General features: G+C 36.7%; 1 protein-coding gene across 1 annotated transcript; it reads left to right on the top strand.

Annotated features, from left to right (window-relative positions):
- The first annotated feature begins 9,810 nt into the window (after nucleotides 1–9,810).
- Nucleotides 9,811–14,874, top strand: LOC149187922 (putative LRR receptor-like serine/threonine-protein kinase At5g48740). Its single transcript, XM_089409823.1, has 15 exons — nucleotides 9,811–10,043; nucleotides 10,217–10,775; nucleotides 10,897–11,360; nucleotides 11,453–11,579; nucleotides 11,682–11,753; nucleotides 12,027–12,095; nucleotides 12,196–12,267; nucleotides 12,385–12,456; nucleotides 12,625–12,821; nucleotides 12,921–13,129; nucleotides 13,286–13,412; nucleotides 13,516–13,584; nucleotides 13,715–13,904; nucleotides 14,013–14,163; nucleotides 14,298–14,874. Exons 1-15 carry the CDS (start codon nucleotides 9,968–9,970, stop codon nucleotides 14,709–14,711), a joined length of 2,868 nt encoding a protein of 955 aa, XP_089265949.1. The 5' UTR covers nucleotides 9,811–9,967; the 3' UTR covers nucleotides 14,712–14,874.
- The last annotated feature ends 1,753 nt before the right edge of the window (nucleotides 14,875–16,627 follow it).

A 16,627-nucleotide genomic window follows, 5' to 3' on the forward strand; every position in this document is an offset into this window, starting at 1 on the left:
GAAATGAAAAGATGAAATAAAAGTAAAACCCACAGATCCCTATATTTTTAGAGAGGTCTTTAATATCATCTAATAGAAAACCATTGATGAGGGAGGCTGATAATAGAATCATGGGAGGGTCCAACAACCATCAACAATTTACAACATTCAATCCATGCCTCGCCCCCACTGAACTCAAAAAAATTGCAGGCCAACACCACCAAATAAAAGCAAAGATAGTGAAGGAATTGGAAAATACAAAGCAATTGGACATATAGAGAATTACTAGATGTTGGCCAACCCCCTTGGCTTAAACCTGAGTAGTCATGAGAGCTAGTTGATGACTACCAACTCCTATAATGTCTATCTCTGTGATTTCCATTGATGCCCTAGGTGATGCGTCCATTACTTGCCCTGTACTTTTCCCCATGTCATTTCTCAATTCCCAATGCATGAGATGAAGAACCTTAATCCTTGAATTTGGATCTCCTAAAATTTTGATTCATGTCAATCCATGGTGGAAAAATTCTATCACATGAACCAAAAAGGACGCCCACATTTTATGCCACAACCTTATGTCTTCTTTGCCAAATGCAAGCCCCCCACTCTCTCTTTCCCAAAGGAATTGTCCCACCTCCGATGGATGTGAAGCTCATACATAACAGAAAAGTTAGGAAGCGAAGTCTCTCATCTTGAGAAGAGAGTTTTCAGTTGTAAGAATCAAAAGTGGCAAATGTTGTTTGAATGCATGTTGCATTGGGTGGTGATCCGAAAATGGATATTAAATTAAGGAGAAAAGGTATTACAGACTCATGTGTAGGAATGCCTATATTATTTAGTGCAATGGATCAAAAATATTGCGAATAATACAGACATTTAACAATTGGAAAACATAACAATTCAACACATCAACACAATAAATAATCAAGGAGTTCACCAGACTTCCTGGCTATGTCTCCTGGTCCAGCTTTTAGTGTCGACCTCTATATTATGTCTTCAAGAACAAAGTTTATAGGTGTGAGCTCAATCAGAGCCATAAAACAACAAACAATGATATTACACAGGGATTTCACTTGAAAACCTCGACTCTAAAGAGTGCCTAGACTCTCCCTCTTAGTGCCTCTAATCAGCTATTCGTAGCTATGCGTTTTCTATGACTCTTTGTCTCCCCTTTGTCTCTGACCTCCCTCTCTGTGCTGCCATTGAATGGATTTTAAGCCTATTGGCGCTATCTGTTCAACGCCATTCTCAGGCTTTCTTGCTCCCTGTCGCTATCCATTCAAATCCCTGTTGAGCGTCAAACAATCATTGCAAAATGCTATAAGGTATGGTGGCCACCTATTTTCAAATGGAAAGGACCACTAGCGCAGGTGAAATCCCTAGGAATACATTTCTCTGTTTACACAGCGAAATACACATGAAATACAACAAAACAGTGAAAATTTCTGCCAAGCCGGACTTCAAATGATATCGAATATGACCTATAATCCTATCGGGTGCGTGCTATATTGTTGTCGCAAGTCGCAGCACCCATATTCTATGGTCTCCTTTGCATTTTGGTTTTATAACAGAAATATACCAAAACACAGAAAAACCCGACAAAACGCCGCATATCGGATTTTAAATTTTATAGTGCTGCATCTATAGACCCTGTCGCGTTCGCCTTGATCGCAATCGTAAGTCGCATATCAATGTACCTTTGTATTTCGCTACTCGATTATCGATCGTTGATATCGGCGCCATCGGCCCATCGCATATCGCATGACCCGCGGTCCTATTGGCATCACCCCTTTTCATTGTTGCGATGCGATATTGTGATGTGATATATCGCAATCACATATAGCCGATCGCTATCCCACCTCGGCCCTTTACTATGCTTCGGGTCCTTCCCCTTTGGTTATATGCGATGCGATAGTGTAATCACAACTATTGATCTACGCGTTCCATCAATGGTTCGTGCTGTGTCACCGATTGCAATTGAATTTCCCCTCGGGCCATCCTCGATACACTCCACTGATGCGATATCGATGAACCCTCCGATGCGATCTGCCGATTTGATCTGGAATGTTGATCGGTCCGATCGGACAGCTCCTGTGCAACGTCACTTCAACCTTCACTTTAATTTGGTTTCCGCCATTCTTTAGTGTTTTCCTCTGTGATAGTGTTTTCCGATAGTATATATCAAGACTTAGACGTAGAGGTTTGATACAATATCCATTTTGGATCACGCCTTCCCACTGAAAAAGCTTTTGAACCACCAAAACTTGGTTTTGGGCATCGATCGAGTGAGCATACACTTCGCTCACTTGTTCAATTTCTATCCATTATGCCTTGGTTGGATTTTAACCTTTGATTCCTACTCTCAAGTACTCAACATCCCCTTGACGCATAGTTCTTACCTTCCTGTCCAACACTGTGTCCTCCTGTAACTCATTGAGATACTCAGGCAACAAATCCCCAATAGAAGGCAACTGACTTTCCTCTTTAGGATCTTCAACCAATGAAGGTTCATACAATCTAAAGTTTTCTGCATTAACGACTGAATAGATCTGCATATAAGCTGGCAAATCAAGGCGAAAAACATGTTCACCAATTTTATCAAGTATCTTGAAAGGTCCATACCTTATTGGTTTTAGTTTCTTACCTTCACCCTGCATTCTATCTTTGCTGATTTACAGCTAGACTTGATCACCAACTTGAAAACTATGCTCAACTCGATGCTTTTCATGTCTCTCCTTATACTTGGCTTGACTTCTTTCCAGTTGTTCCTGTACTGCCTGGTGAATTTCCTAGATTTGTTCAATGAACTTGGTTGCTTTTTCCACATCACTGTGCCCATCAACTGCCATGTCTTTACCAAAGACAAAATCCAAGGGATACTTTGGTATAAAACCAAAACAAGTCTCAAATGGAGATCTATGAGTAGAAGAGTGCTTGGCACGGTTGTAAGCATGCTGCACATAACACAAATGCTCATCCTAAAGCTTGGGATGCTTGCTGCAATAACCTCTGAGCAACTGGATTACTGTCCTGTTGATCACTTCTGTCTGACCATCTGTTTGTGGATGAAATGTTGGGCTCTTCTTCAACCTGGTGTCCATCAACTCCCATATATTTAACCAAAACTTCCCAAAAAATCGAGAATCTCGATTAGATACAATAGAAGTGGGTAACCCAAAATGAACCCATACATTTTGAAAGAACAACTTGGTTGTTTGTTCAACTGTAACTTGCATGTTACATGGTATTAAGATACACATTTTACTGAACCTATCCGCAACAACATACAAATAATCATGAACTTTCCTAGATTTTGGCAATCCCCCAACAAAATCCATGGAAACACTTTCCCAAGGATGAGAAGGAATTGGAAGTGGAGTGTACAAGCCTAATTTTCTATTACTGGGCTTGCTTGTAGCACACATAGTACACCCTTTGATATATCTAGAAACTGTCTCATGCATTCTTAGCCAATAACAGGACCTTTACAATTGTGCAACTGTTTTACTTACACCAAAATGACCTGATATGAGAGAAGTATGTGCTTCTCAGATTATGTTAACTCTTTCAGTTTGTGGAATGCATAACCTTCCAAAATGATATAAGAGTTAGTCCTTTACATAATAATCCAATTCTTCTACTTGCTTGCCATGACTTAAAGTTCAATATACATCTTTAAAATCTACATCTTGAGCATATTGTTCAATGTAATTTTCATGCATTACTGAGTTATGCTTAAGTATAGTAGATGCATTTATGATTGGTCTTGATAACATGTCTGCAACCTTATTGTGTATGCCCTTCTTATATCTGATGAAAAGATGAAATTGTTGTAGAAAACCCATCCACCTATAATGTCTTGATTGCTGCAATTTAGTTTGTGAGTGCAAATATTGAAATGGTTGATGATCTGTATGTATGATTGTTTCTTTACCCATTAGGTAATGTTTCCACTTTTTCACACTTTGTACTAATGCATACAATTCTTTATCATATGTGCGATAAATAACTATTGCAGAAGTAAATGTCTCAGAATGATAGCATATGGGTTTTTCGTGTTGCATCAACACTGCTCCCATGACATAGTCACTGGCATCTGTCTCAATCTCAAATGGGTGTTGAAGATCTGGCAGTGCTAGTACTTGTGCTGTACTGATTTTCTCTTTTAAGGTGTCGAAGGCATTCTGCTATTTGCCTCGCCACTTAAACACTTGCTTCAATCCTGTTAAAGCATGTAATGAAGCTGCAATCAAAGAAAAGTTAGCAATAAAATTTCCAGTATTGTGCTGCCCCTAGGAAACTCCTAACCTCTGTAGCAGATTTGGGTTTAGGCCAGTTCACAATGACTTCAACCTTAGAGGGATCTATCTTCAATTCACCACCCCCTACAATATAACCCAAATAATTTAAAGATGTTCTACCAAATTCACATTTTGACAGTTTTACATAGAGATTTTCTCTTTTTAAAACATCTAAAGTCTGCTTTACATGCTTTACATGGTCTTCCCATGTCTTACTAAAAACAAGAATGTCATATAAATAAACAATTACAAAGTCATCAATAAATGGTCTGAGTACATCATTCATAACTCTCATAAATGTAGCAGGAGCATTAGTTAAGCCAAAAGGCATAACCAACCATTCATAAATTCCTTACTTTGTTTTGAAAGTAGTCTTCCATGCATCATGTTCTGCAACTCTGACCTGATGATAACCACTTCGCAAGTCTAACTTAGAAAAGTAAGCTGTTTCTTTCAATTGATCTAATAAATCATCAATACGAGGAAGAGGATAATGATTCTTGATCGTTATTTTATTTAGCGTTCTATAATCAATGCACATTCTCCACAAACCATATTTCTTTCTCACCAGCACGATTGGAGATCCACATGGTGATGTGGTTGGTCGTATAAACCCTTTATCGAGCAACTCCTGTACCTACTTCTTTATCTCTGCATTCTCTAAAGTTGACAACCTGTACATTCCAATGTTAGGTAATGGAGCATCTTTCTACAAATAAATATCACGTACTATTTCCCGCTTGCGTGGCAGATCTTTAGGTTCTTGAAATAGAACATCATATTCTGAAACAACTTTAACTAAATTAGCTTTCTGTTTAGAATCACAGCCTTCAAATGCATTGGATTTTTTAGGATCCTTTTCCTTTACAACCATTAGTAAAAAATGCTTACTTGAATTCAAAATTCTTTTCATCTGTCCTGAATTTATGAGAGAATAGTTACCTTTGAGTTTATGAGCCCTTACAATATATTCTATTCCATCTTTAGTGAGTTGATATTTATTCTCAACTCTATAGAAAATAGCTTTTCTATCATACAAGTATGGACTTCCCAAAACAATACCACATATATCAATGGAACTATATCTAACTCAACCTCATCTACAAATGTTGATCCAATAGAAAACCTAAGTTTACATTGTCTGGTTACTTGTAGCTTTGTTTTATCACACACCCAACCTAATGGATATGGCTTCTCATGAGGTTTTTTTTGTAATCCCAACTTCTTTACAATTGTTTCATAAATCAAATTTACTTGTGATCCACTATCAAATAAAGTATCGATCTTATTATGCTTGGAAATTACTCTAATACGAAAAAGCTCATTTCTTTCCCTCTCATTATTTTCATTATCAACTGATTGTGCAGAATTACTTGTGGAAGCTTCAGAATATTTACCTTTAATACTTGTGGCTATGAATGTTGTTTCATCACCTGAATCTGATCCCAAGTCCTGCTGAATAGCAACAACATTCTTTTTCTTCCTTCCACCGAAATTCTTAGGTTTCCATTCTGGATGCAAAAGCCAGCAGTGTGCCTCATCGTGTCCTTCTTTCTTTTGAATAAGTGCATGAAGGTTTATCCTTCTTTACAGTGTTTTCTTTCCTCTCCTTCCATTTCAGTTTCTTCTTTTCTTTGCTCTTGCTTACAAAATATTTAGATGATCCCCCAACCTCTGGGTTTACATTCTTACCTCTAACTTCTAGATGTGTAGCTTGAACTGATACATCATCTAAGCTAGTGGGATTATGAGAATAGTATGCTTTAAATAGCTATGAAGACCACCTATAAACTTCAATAGAGTCTCAGGTGAATCTAATGATATACCTAGAGTTAAAGCTCTCTTTTTGAATGCCTAAGTATAACTTTGTACACTTTGACCCTTCAACTGGTGAAGAGTTTGCCAACTCATCATTGCCTGCTGCATGTAAGCTAAAGGATAGAATTACATTTTCATAGCAGAAACAAATTCATTCCAGGTAGAAATGATTTTACCATTTTTTTGCATATCAGCTTGTGTCTTGCCTTCCCACCATACTAGTGCAGTTCCTCCAAGTCGAAGGCTAGCCAGCTGAATCTTCTTCCTTTCTGAATCAACGTTCTGTACCCTGCAATATACATCAATTTGTCTTATCCAATTATCTAGCTTTTCTGCATTGAGTTCTCCATCATAAATTGGCAAATCAAACTTCACATCTAATTTGATTAAGGAAGTTTTCTTCTTCTTCTTAGAAGAGCTAGTGTTATGCGAAGAAGATGATGAGGATGATGAAGGTGATGATGGAGGAGATGGTGGAGGAGGAATTTCCCCTTTCCCTTTGCCTTTTGGAGGGGCAACTAGAAAAGGTTCCTCTGCTCCTTTGTCTAGTTTGGGTGTTGCAGTGCTTTCACCTCGACCCTTCTTAAACTCCAGATACATCTCTTCCACCATAGCTCGGATTGTCATAAAACTTTCTATAAATTGAGATTCTGATCCCAATGGAGCTTCTTCTACCATTCTCCTCTGAGAATAGACTCTTCCAATCTCTGGATTAGCCTCAACAAGTTCTCCTTCTCCTAGTCTGAGCTTTAATCTAGTTAGCATTCAAAATCCAGCACAAGCTTGTCTAACATTAACAAAACCAAACGCTCTAAATGGATATTAAGTTAAGGAGAAAAGGTATTACAGACTCATGTGCAGGAATGCCTATATTATTTAGTGCAATGGATCGAAAAGATTGTGAATAATACAAACATTTAACAATTGGAAAACATAACAATTCAACACATCAACACAATAAATAATCAAGGAGTTCACCAGACTTCCTCGCTACGTCTCTTGGTCCAGCTTTCAGTGTCGACCTCTATATTATGTCTTCAAGAATAGAGTTTACAGGTGTGAGCTCAATGAGAGCCATAACACAACAAATAGTGATATTACACAAGGATTTCACTCGAAAACCTTGATTCTAAAGAGTGCCCAGACTCTCCCTCTTAGTGCCTCTGATCAACTGTTCGTTGATGTGCGTTTTCTCTGACTCTCTGTCTCCCCTCTGTCTCTGAACTCCGTGTCTGTGCTGCCATTGGATGGCTTTTAAGCCTATTAGTGCTGTCTGTTCAGCTCCATTCTCGGGCTTTCTAGCTCCTGGTCGCTGACCGTTCAAATCCCTGTTGAGCGTTAAACAATCATTACAAAACGCTTTAGGGTATGGTGGCCACCTGTTTTCAAACGGAAAGGACCATTGGCGCAGGTGAAATCCCTGGGAATACATTTCTCTGTTTACACAGCGAAATACATAGGAAATGCAACAAAACAGTGAAAATTTCTGCCAAGCCGGACTTCAAATGATATTGAATCTGACCTATAATCCTATTGGGTCTGTGCTATATCATTGTCGCAAGTCGCAACACCCATATGCCATGGTCTCCTTTGTATTTTGGTTTTATAATGAAAATATACCAAAACACTGAAAAACCCGACAAAATGTCGCATATCAGATTTCAAATTTTATAGTACCGCATCTATAAACCTTGTTGGGTCCGCCTTGATCGCAATCGCAAGTCGCATGTTAACGGCCCTATGTATTTCACTTCCTGATCGCCAATCGCCGATATCGGCGCCATCGGCCCATCGCATATCGCATGACATGCGGTCCTATTAGCACCACCCCTTTGCATTGTTGTGATGTGATATTACGATGCGATATATCGAATCGCATATCGCCGATCGCTATCGCACCTCGGCCCTTTACTATGCTTTGGGTCCTTCCCCTTTGGTTTTGTGTAATGTGATAGTGTAATCACAGTCGTTGATCTATCCGCTCGATCAGCTGTTCGCGCTATGTCGTCGATCGCAGTCGCATTTCCCATCGGGCCATCCCCGATACACTCCACCGATGTGATATCATTGAACCCTCCGATGCGATCCACCGATTTGATCTGGACCGTTGATCGGTTCGATCCGATGGTTCCTGTGCAACGTTACTTCAACCTTCGCTTTACTTGGGTTTCCGCCATATTTAGTGTTTTCCTCTGTGATAGTGTTTTCCAATAGTATATATGAAGACTTAGACTTAGAGGTTTGATATAAGATCCATTTTGGATCAAGTGGCTTGGGTGGCATGATTCCCCTCATCCTCTAACATTGTAAATCACACAAATTGACGATAGTAATAATAATAATTGCGATAATTGTGTCCAATGGCGCTCTACAATCCAGTGTGGGGTAGATTTCTACAATCCAGTATGGGGTAGATGTCAAGCGTAAATGTTTAACATTTAACATCTAACAAATTTGATCTAATGTCAATGTCGCCGTAATAAAAAATATATATAATTAATATGCATAAACAAAATATAAATTGAACATTAGTTTTACAGAAAGCGAAGTGGAATTGATTTGTGAAGTGTAATTCTATTTGTGAGAAAGGGTGAAATAATTAAAGTAAAATAGAATTGGTTTGTGAAGTGGAATTCTATTTTTGAGAAATGGTGAAAGAATTTAAGTAGAATAGTCAATGGTGGACTCTAGATTTTGAATGTAATAATATTATTTTAAAATATAATATAATTTTTTTTTAATCAAATTACTCTTTTTATTGGGATGAGAGGTGCTTTCCAAACCCACCATGCTAGAGATGTGTAACATTAATGTAAACATTTTGCTTTAACAAAAATAAAAATGAAATATGATAGAGATGTGTCGAGATGTGTAATTTAACGAAAACTAATATAATGTAAATATTTTAAGTTAGTGAAAATAAAATAAAAATAGCCTTATTAAAAATAATAATAAAAAAATAAAAAATGACCCATGGTATTAAGAATCCACCTTATTCATGTGGAATATAACCTATTTAAGGGGAAATTAAACTAGACTAGATCCATCTTAATTTGATGTTATATTTAAATACATAATTAGTTGTAGAAAAATAATGTTGTTGAATCCATGTAGGTTGTAAATATAAAAGGTTTTTATGGATATGCATTTGTATGGATTTGTGCATAGCCTTATGTTTTTTTGTATGTTTTTTTTTTCCTATCGTTCAATGGATGTATACATAATGTTATGCTTAAAAGCCTTAGAGCTTCGTCGAGGCTATGGAGGCTATTGGGTGATGCAGGAAGATGCTTTTAAGAAGTGTAAGATTAAAGGGGACCATATCTATTTTAAGTTGACCAGTAAACAGACTACATGGTGTGTATTTTGTTGGTCAAATGAACACGTCCAAACACGTCCAAATATGATGCAGACGCTACGTATTTCTTTGGATGTTCCCGCGTAAGTTAAAATAAGAAAATGGGCGTACCGATATCCCATCTATCAAAACCAAACAACGACTTTTGGCCCTTCCCACTGTGGTCTTTCGGATCGATTTTAAGTATTTTGAAGTCACGGAGTATTCTTTATTCAACTACGTTATCAGTATTTTTTATTCAACAACGTTACAATACTACCTTTTCCCAGGTTAAATGCATTTTAAATTTACGAGTACAATTTATATAAATATTAAGATATCACTCATAAACATCTCACAAAATTTAAATATGCTAAAAAAATAAATATCACAAGAACAATTCAGGAACCATTCATTTATAGAAACCATATCAAAGGTTACAAATAGCCATACTGCACCCTTCCAATCCTGCCTTCGATGTTGGAATATTGGGTTTCTTATTTTCTTGTTGTTAATTGCAACTATCTCAAAAATGGGTTGGGGCAAATGGGACTGTGTGATGGCTGTCAGCGTGTTCTTTCATTTACTCTCTGTTATTGCTCAACCAGGTGAGTATTTCTATCTTTGTAAACAATTATGGTGGACGCTCTCAAGGCCGGGATTTCTTGAGTTTCGTTAATTTTCCACTTATACTTGAAATACTGTGTTTTTATAATATGTTCATCAATAGTTTGATGTTTATATGTTGCTTTGTTTGACAAGTTATCCTTTGAGCTCTCAGGATTTCTTAGCATAAGTTGCGGAGGTAATACAACTCACACTGGCAAAAACAACATAACATGGGTTAGTGATGCTAATTACATAGACGTCGGTGTGCCAGCAGACATAGGGAAGGCCACCCCGGCATTCCTAGGATCCTACTTGCAAACTCTACGGTTTTTTCCAAAGCCTCTCAGAAAGGCTTGCTATCATTTGCCTCTGGTTCCCAATCTGCCTTACCTCGTGAGGTTATGGTTTGCTGTTGGAAATTACTCTGGATTACAAAATTTGTCAAACTTCACCTTCGCTTTCTCTATCGAGACACTGGGTATGTTGGCTGTGCAAAACATACCAATCACAAACCTGACAAATATAGATCCATTCTACTATGAGGAAGTCTTTGTTAGTTCTGGGAGAGTGCTATATATTTGCTTGATCAGAACCTCGGAGACTAATGATCCCTTTATCTCTGCTATCGAGTTGAGGGCCCTCCGGTATGGCATGTATCAACAAGCTAAGCCAGGAACAATGTTGAGTCTTGCAGCAAGAAGTGATTTTGGTGGAAATAAACCGTTTGTGAGGTAAACCTATTGAAACTTGTATGTTTTGCGTATGGAAAATGTAAGCGCAATAAGTTTTAGGTGCCATATATAGGCGTGATTCTCTTTTTTGTAGTCTGAATAACTTTGCATGATGAAGCAGGTATCCACAAGACGAGTTCGACCGCCTATGGAGACCAATACAAGGAGATCTAGGTGTAAAGCCCGAAAGTTCGAAACACCCCATTTCAGCATCCCATACCCAAAACATTCCTCCATCTTTCGTGATGCAAACAGCCTATGTAATTACCGGTGGTAAAAATTTATTGGTAGACCTATCGGGATATGTATTTGACCGTTCCCAAGCATTATTGCTGCTCTATTTTGCAGATATCGAGCCGCCTGATATGACCCTTTCCTTTTCCGTTTCGGTAAATGGACTATCAGCCTGTCCTAATATGACTCTGGCGCGAAATTATTCTGCCTTAGAAACACAAGTTCTGGTAAACACCACAGAACTCATAGAAGTGACACTATCCGCCGTCAACCATTCAACTGCTGCCATACTCAATGCTTTAGAGTATTACGCGATTATTCCGACCCAACTGGCAACATATTCAAAAGACAGTAAGTGCGCTTTACTCGTAAAATAATAATAATAATAATAATTCAGGTTGAAATACCTCATCTTAAGTTTAACGAATTTGTGTTGTCTGCAGTTGAAGCTCTCCAGGCTCTTAAAACAAGGTTTAGCGTAACAGATTGGATTTCCGATCCTTGCTATTTGATCGAGTGGAAAGGAATTGTCTGTGATAACAGCTCTTCGTCCGTCAGAATTTCCAAAATGTAAATTTAATTGTTTTCTTTCATTATTTATATTTGAAGCTGTAAAACCGGCCGAACTTATCGGTCATAATATAGGAGGCTAAGAGCATTTTGTGTTGGCAGCAATTTGTCAGGATGGAACCTAACAGGACCGGTACCTGATATTCTTGGAGAATTGACTGCACTAGTTAGCTTGTAAGTAAAATTATATGGTACTCTTTGTGTATCCCTAACGGCAAATATTATCCACCTCTGAAATAACGTTAGCCATTAAAAAGCGCATCAAGGCATATGCTTGGCGAATTTCAATCTTGTAGGAATTCTAACCTTTTCGAAATTAGCGATCGAATATAATATATATGTTTACGGCCGTTCATATCTTCCCCAAATGTAATGTAAAATAATTGATGATCCAAAAGGCTTATCATACCGAAAGTGGCACTCATCCGTTCGTGTTGCCACTACCAGGTCACTTGAGAATAACCATCTCACCGGACCGTTGCCCGATTTCTCCAATTTAAGCAAGTTGGAGAGACTGTAAGTTTCTTCTCAATTTAAGCCACGCGTTTTCGCAAAACCATACCTATCTTCATTTTAATTACAAGCACTACAAAACATTATTTCGCTTATTATGCAGACATCTACAAAACAACAACTTGACCGGTAGTGTTCCCCACTGGCTTTGTCGACTCGAAAATCTTCAAGAGTTGTATGCCTCTTTCGTCCCTTTATTTAAAATTTGCAGTAAAATCGTATAGCAATCTCTTTGTTTTCATTTTGGTCATTGCCCCAGGTTTATATAATATACAAAACAATACTTTCACAGGTTTATAGAAAACAATAGTTTCGGTGGCGTAATTCCTTGCAATCTTTTCAACAAGCATTCACTGAAATTCAGGTAATTATTTATTTCTTTACTGCCTATATTCAGCCACAGGTTCCAATTCTATTATATGCAAGTTAAGAATTATCTCCATGTTTACTTTGCTAAATGAAACGAATGCCGGAGACAGTAATGAAGTTCAATCCATTTGATGGAAACACTCGTTCGTTTCACGTGTTCCAGATACTCTGGGAACCGCAACCTACATATTCCGTCGAATCCAAACAAGAACAGATGGGGGTTTTTTCTTGGAATAATACCAAGTGTAAGTCTAGTCATCGGGTTGGTTTTGATAGCAATTATTGTTGTGCGTCACAAGAAATTCAAGAGAAAACAGAGCAGCAGCGTGGAAAAGGATTCAAAAGATGGCCTGGACGAAGGTCAGGAAAAATCCTGAATTTTAGTATTTCTAATAGTAGGATTGCCCCTGGAATCTAGTAACATTTTACTCTAATTTCGTTGTGATGGATAAATTGCAGACACCTCATCATTCATAATGCCAAATACGGCAAAGTCCCGCGCGTTTACTCTAGAAGAGATAACGGAATCCACACAAAACTTTAGTCAGAAGATTGGGGAAGGGGCTTTTGGATCGGTTTTCCTGGGTAAATTGCAGAATGGAAAGGACATAGCTGTGAAAGTGCTCTCCTTGTTTTCCAAACCAGGGGTTCAGGAATTCCTGAATGAGGTAGCCGGCATGTGATATGGTTCAATTTTTGGATAGAAGCTAGTAATGTCTAAGAAAATTCACCCTCGTTAGGGTGCTCTCATTAGTAACCAAAAGAAATACAAATTATTTATATGTGCTTTTGAAGTTCATATGATGGCTTTTCTTGATGATCAGGTTGATCTTCTTTCTAAAATCCATCACAAGAACTTGGTGTCTCTACTCGGCCACTGTAAGGAATCAAGAGAGCTCATGCTTGCCTATGAGTACATGTCTGGAGGGTCCCTAAAGGACCATCTTTATGGTAAATATTTCGCACCAGAACATGTTTAATTGAGTTGGTGGATATTAGATTATTATATATGCTAAGCAGCTAAAACTTATATGCCCTTTTGTTTAATTGCCAGGCCCTTTAGCAATTCTTTCTCCGATAAATTGGATAACTAGGCTCAAAATAGCTTTAGATGCAGCAGAGGGTAACTCTTTTCTGTCATTTCATTACATGATATATCGTTTGTGACATAAACGCTCGTTGGCATTATCTATTTATTAGCATATTTCATTAGCTTATTTCTGATCTCACCCACCTGCGATTTCTGTTTGAAGGACTGGAATACCTCCATTTAGGTTGCACCACAAGGATAATTCACAGGGATATCAAGACCGCCAACATCCTTTTAGACAACAATTTGAATGGAAAATTGGCCGATTTCGGTCTTTCCAGGATGACAATTGATGGGGAGGCTACTCATGTTACCACTGCAGTGAAAGGAACATTCGGATATCTGGATCCAGAGTATATTAAACATACAAGTCTTTGCAATATTCTTGAGGCTTAAGCAATTAGATTTAATACCAATAAAAGAAGTAAATTATTTTTGTTTATTCTGTGTCACTGACTTTTTTATGGGATTTTTTACAGGTATTTTAGCACTCAAATGTTGACGGAGAAGAGTGATGTGTATAGTTTTGGAGTGGTTTTGCTGGAGATGATTTGCGGTAGACAGCCCATAGACGCAAATCTACCTGAAGAGCAACTAAACCTTATTCGATGGGTAGGCAATCTGATTAACAAATACCACTTTTAAACTACCCAATAACATAATTTAACGTGGACTTCCGAATATAATTTTGTGTTGTATGCTCTTCTGCACAATAACAATAATAGTTATTCTTGTATTGATTACAGGTGACACCGTATGTGGAGATGAATGAAAATCCTGGCAAAATGGTGGAAATCGTAGACAAGAGGTTGGGTAGAAATTACGACCTCGAATCCATCACTGTCGTTGCCAAGTTAGCGATCCGATCTGTTCAGACCGATCCATTCTCTAGACCGAGCGTCCATGAGATAGTGGCAGAGCTCAAGAAGGCTATCAAGCTTGAGAAGGATAAGGCTTCTCCAATTTCGGATATCTGTATCGAATATGGAGATTTAGGTGTCAGCCTGACCAGTTTATCTGTAGACTCCAGTGTACCGAAGGAAATGGATTCGACTGAAAGTAGCTCCAACAAGTTCTCTACATTATCTCAAGGATGGCAATGGCATATATTAAGTGTCATTAAGTTAATCGTTAAGTTAATGCTCAATAGAAAATATTGAAATGCAGTAAACCAATTATTTATTAGTGATAGAATCTAAATAAATGACCACTCTGAGTCACGTCAAGTCGAAAGACACTCTGTTTTCACTATGTTCCTATGTAAAATTAACTGTTTTCCAGTACGCTGGAGAAGTTAGTCGCTACTTATTCCATGTCTTTATGGATGTATACATATTTAGTGTGAGTGAATATATATGCTTTTAAATGCTATTTTACTAGCGATTGATATATTTTATTGTTCTCATTATATATGTTTATTCTTTCATCATTAATGTAATTGTTTCGTATTTCTTAATTAAATTAAAGAAGTGACTAGATGTATGTATTGCTTTATTATTAATGTAGGTCTATGTTTATGTTTTTAAAGTTGATTTGTTGTTTACTCATTATATATGTATATTATTTAATCATTACTGTATTGTTTAATAATTAAATTAAGAAAGTGATTAGATGTATTGCTTTATTATTAATGTAGGTTTATGTTTATGTTTTTAAAGTTGAATTGTTGTTTACTCATTATATATGTATATTATTTAATCATTACTGTATTGTTTAATAATTAAATTAAGAAAGTGACTAGATGTATTGCTTTATTATTAATGTAGGTCTATGTTTATGTTTTTAAAGTTGATTTGTTGTTTACTCATTTTATATGTATATTATTTAATCATTACTGTACTGTTTAGTAATTGTGTTCTATTTTTAATCCAATTAAGAATTAATGTAGGTTTATGTTCATGTTTTAGGATTCAGTCATATGTTACAATTTCGCAAGTGACTATGTATATTGCTTTATTACTAATGTATGTTTATGTTTATGATTCGGTCATAGGTTACCATTTCACATTTACATATTTTGTATAGGTTATTTACTCTTCAAACATAGGAATTTAGAATTATTGATCCTTTCATTTTATTATCTATATTTTTAAGTGATGTTTTATTAGTCATTGATCTCTATATTGATTATAATGTACTATTTATGTATTGTTCTTCTGACTTATGTTCCTTAATCTAAGAAAGAGATATTAATATATGTTTATAATAATATTTTTTTAAAATGATTTGATAAAAGTTTATATATATATATATAATTAAAAAATATTAATTAATATATTTATAAGCATATTATTTTATTATTATGAAATATTAAATTAAATGCCAACTCAATGTTATTGGATGTTATTCATTGTCACAAAAGTGATTGTATGTAATATTCTTACACACACTAATCAACTTGGTTGTGTGTACATATCCTTTGATGCATTGAATGACTATGAACAAAGATATGATGATACTTCATCCAATTGATTAAGATATAATGATACATTACTCTAAATGTATACTATGATATAATGATACTTTACCTTAATATTGAATGTAAGTCCTTATACCAAATCAGTGTAATTTCTCACTACCATGTGTGACATTCTTTGGTTAATATTTCTCGCATTGTAAATAATTATAATTATTTAAAAAGCTGAGAGAGGGAAACAAATTCCATTGCTTGAGGAAGGAGATTGCTTGAGGGAATTGTCGTTTTAAAAATATTAGTCCTAGTTGTTTGAGTGGTTTTAAAAGGATTGAATGTGCCATAAATTAACTAAAAGAGGAAGGGACAAGCCTAGGTGTCCTTTAGCTCCAACAACAAGCAAGAAGAGGAGAACACTTAAAGGTGACATGGGCTATGCTGTCATGGGAGGTTGACTGGTGTGTTATGATGGAGAATTATTGACGATTGGTTGGTTCAAGGGGAGGACTTTTGTTGACACTCTCTCACTCATGCATGAGGGGAGGCATATATAGAGAGAACAATTTCTCTAAGAGCATACAAAAGCAGCGAAAGAAAGTGCGCAAAGAATGTTGTAGTAAGAATAAGAGAAATACCTAAAAGGGTGGAGGTGAGAATGCAGAG

Source organism: Pinus tabuliformis, chromosome 3_1, assembly GCF_031772625.1.
Source record: "Pinus tabuliformis cultivar Carrire ecotype Pingquan chromosome 3_1, CPIR1, whole genome shotgun sequence".
NCBI lineage: Eukaryota > Viridiplantae > Streptophyta > Pinopsida > Pinales > Pinaceae > Pinus > Pinus tabuliformis.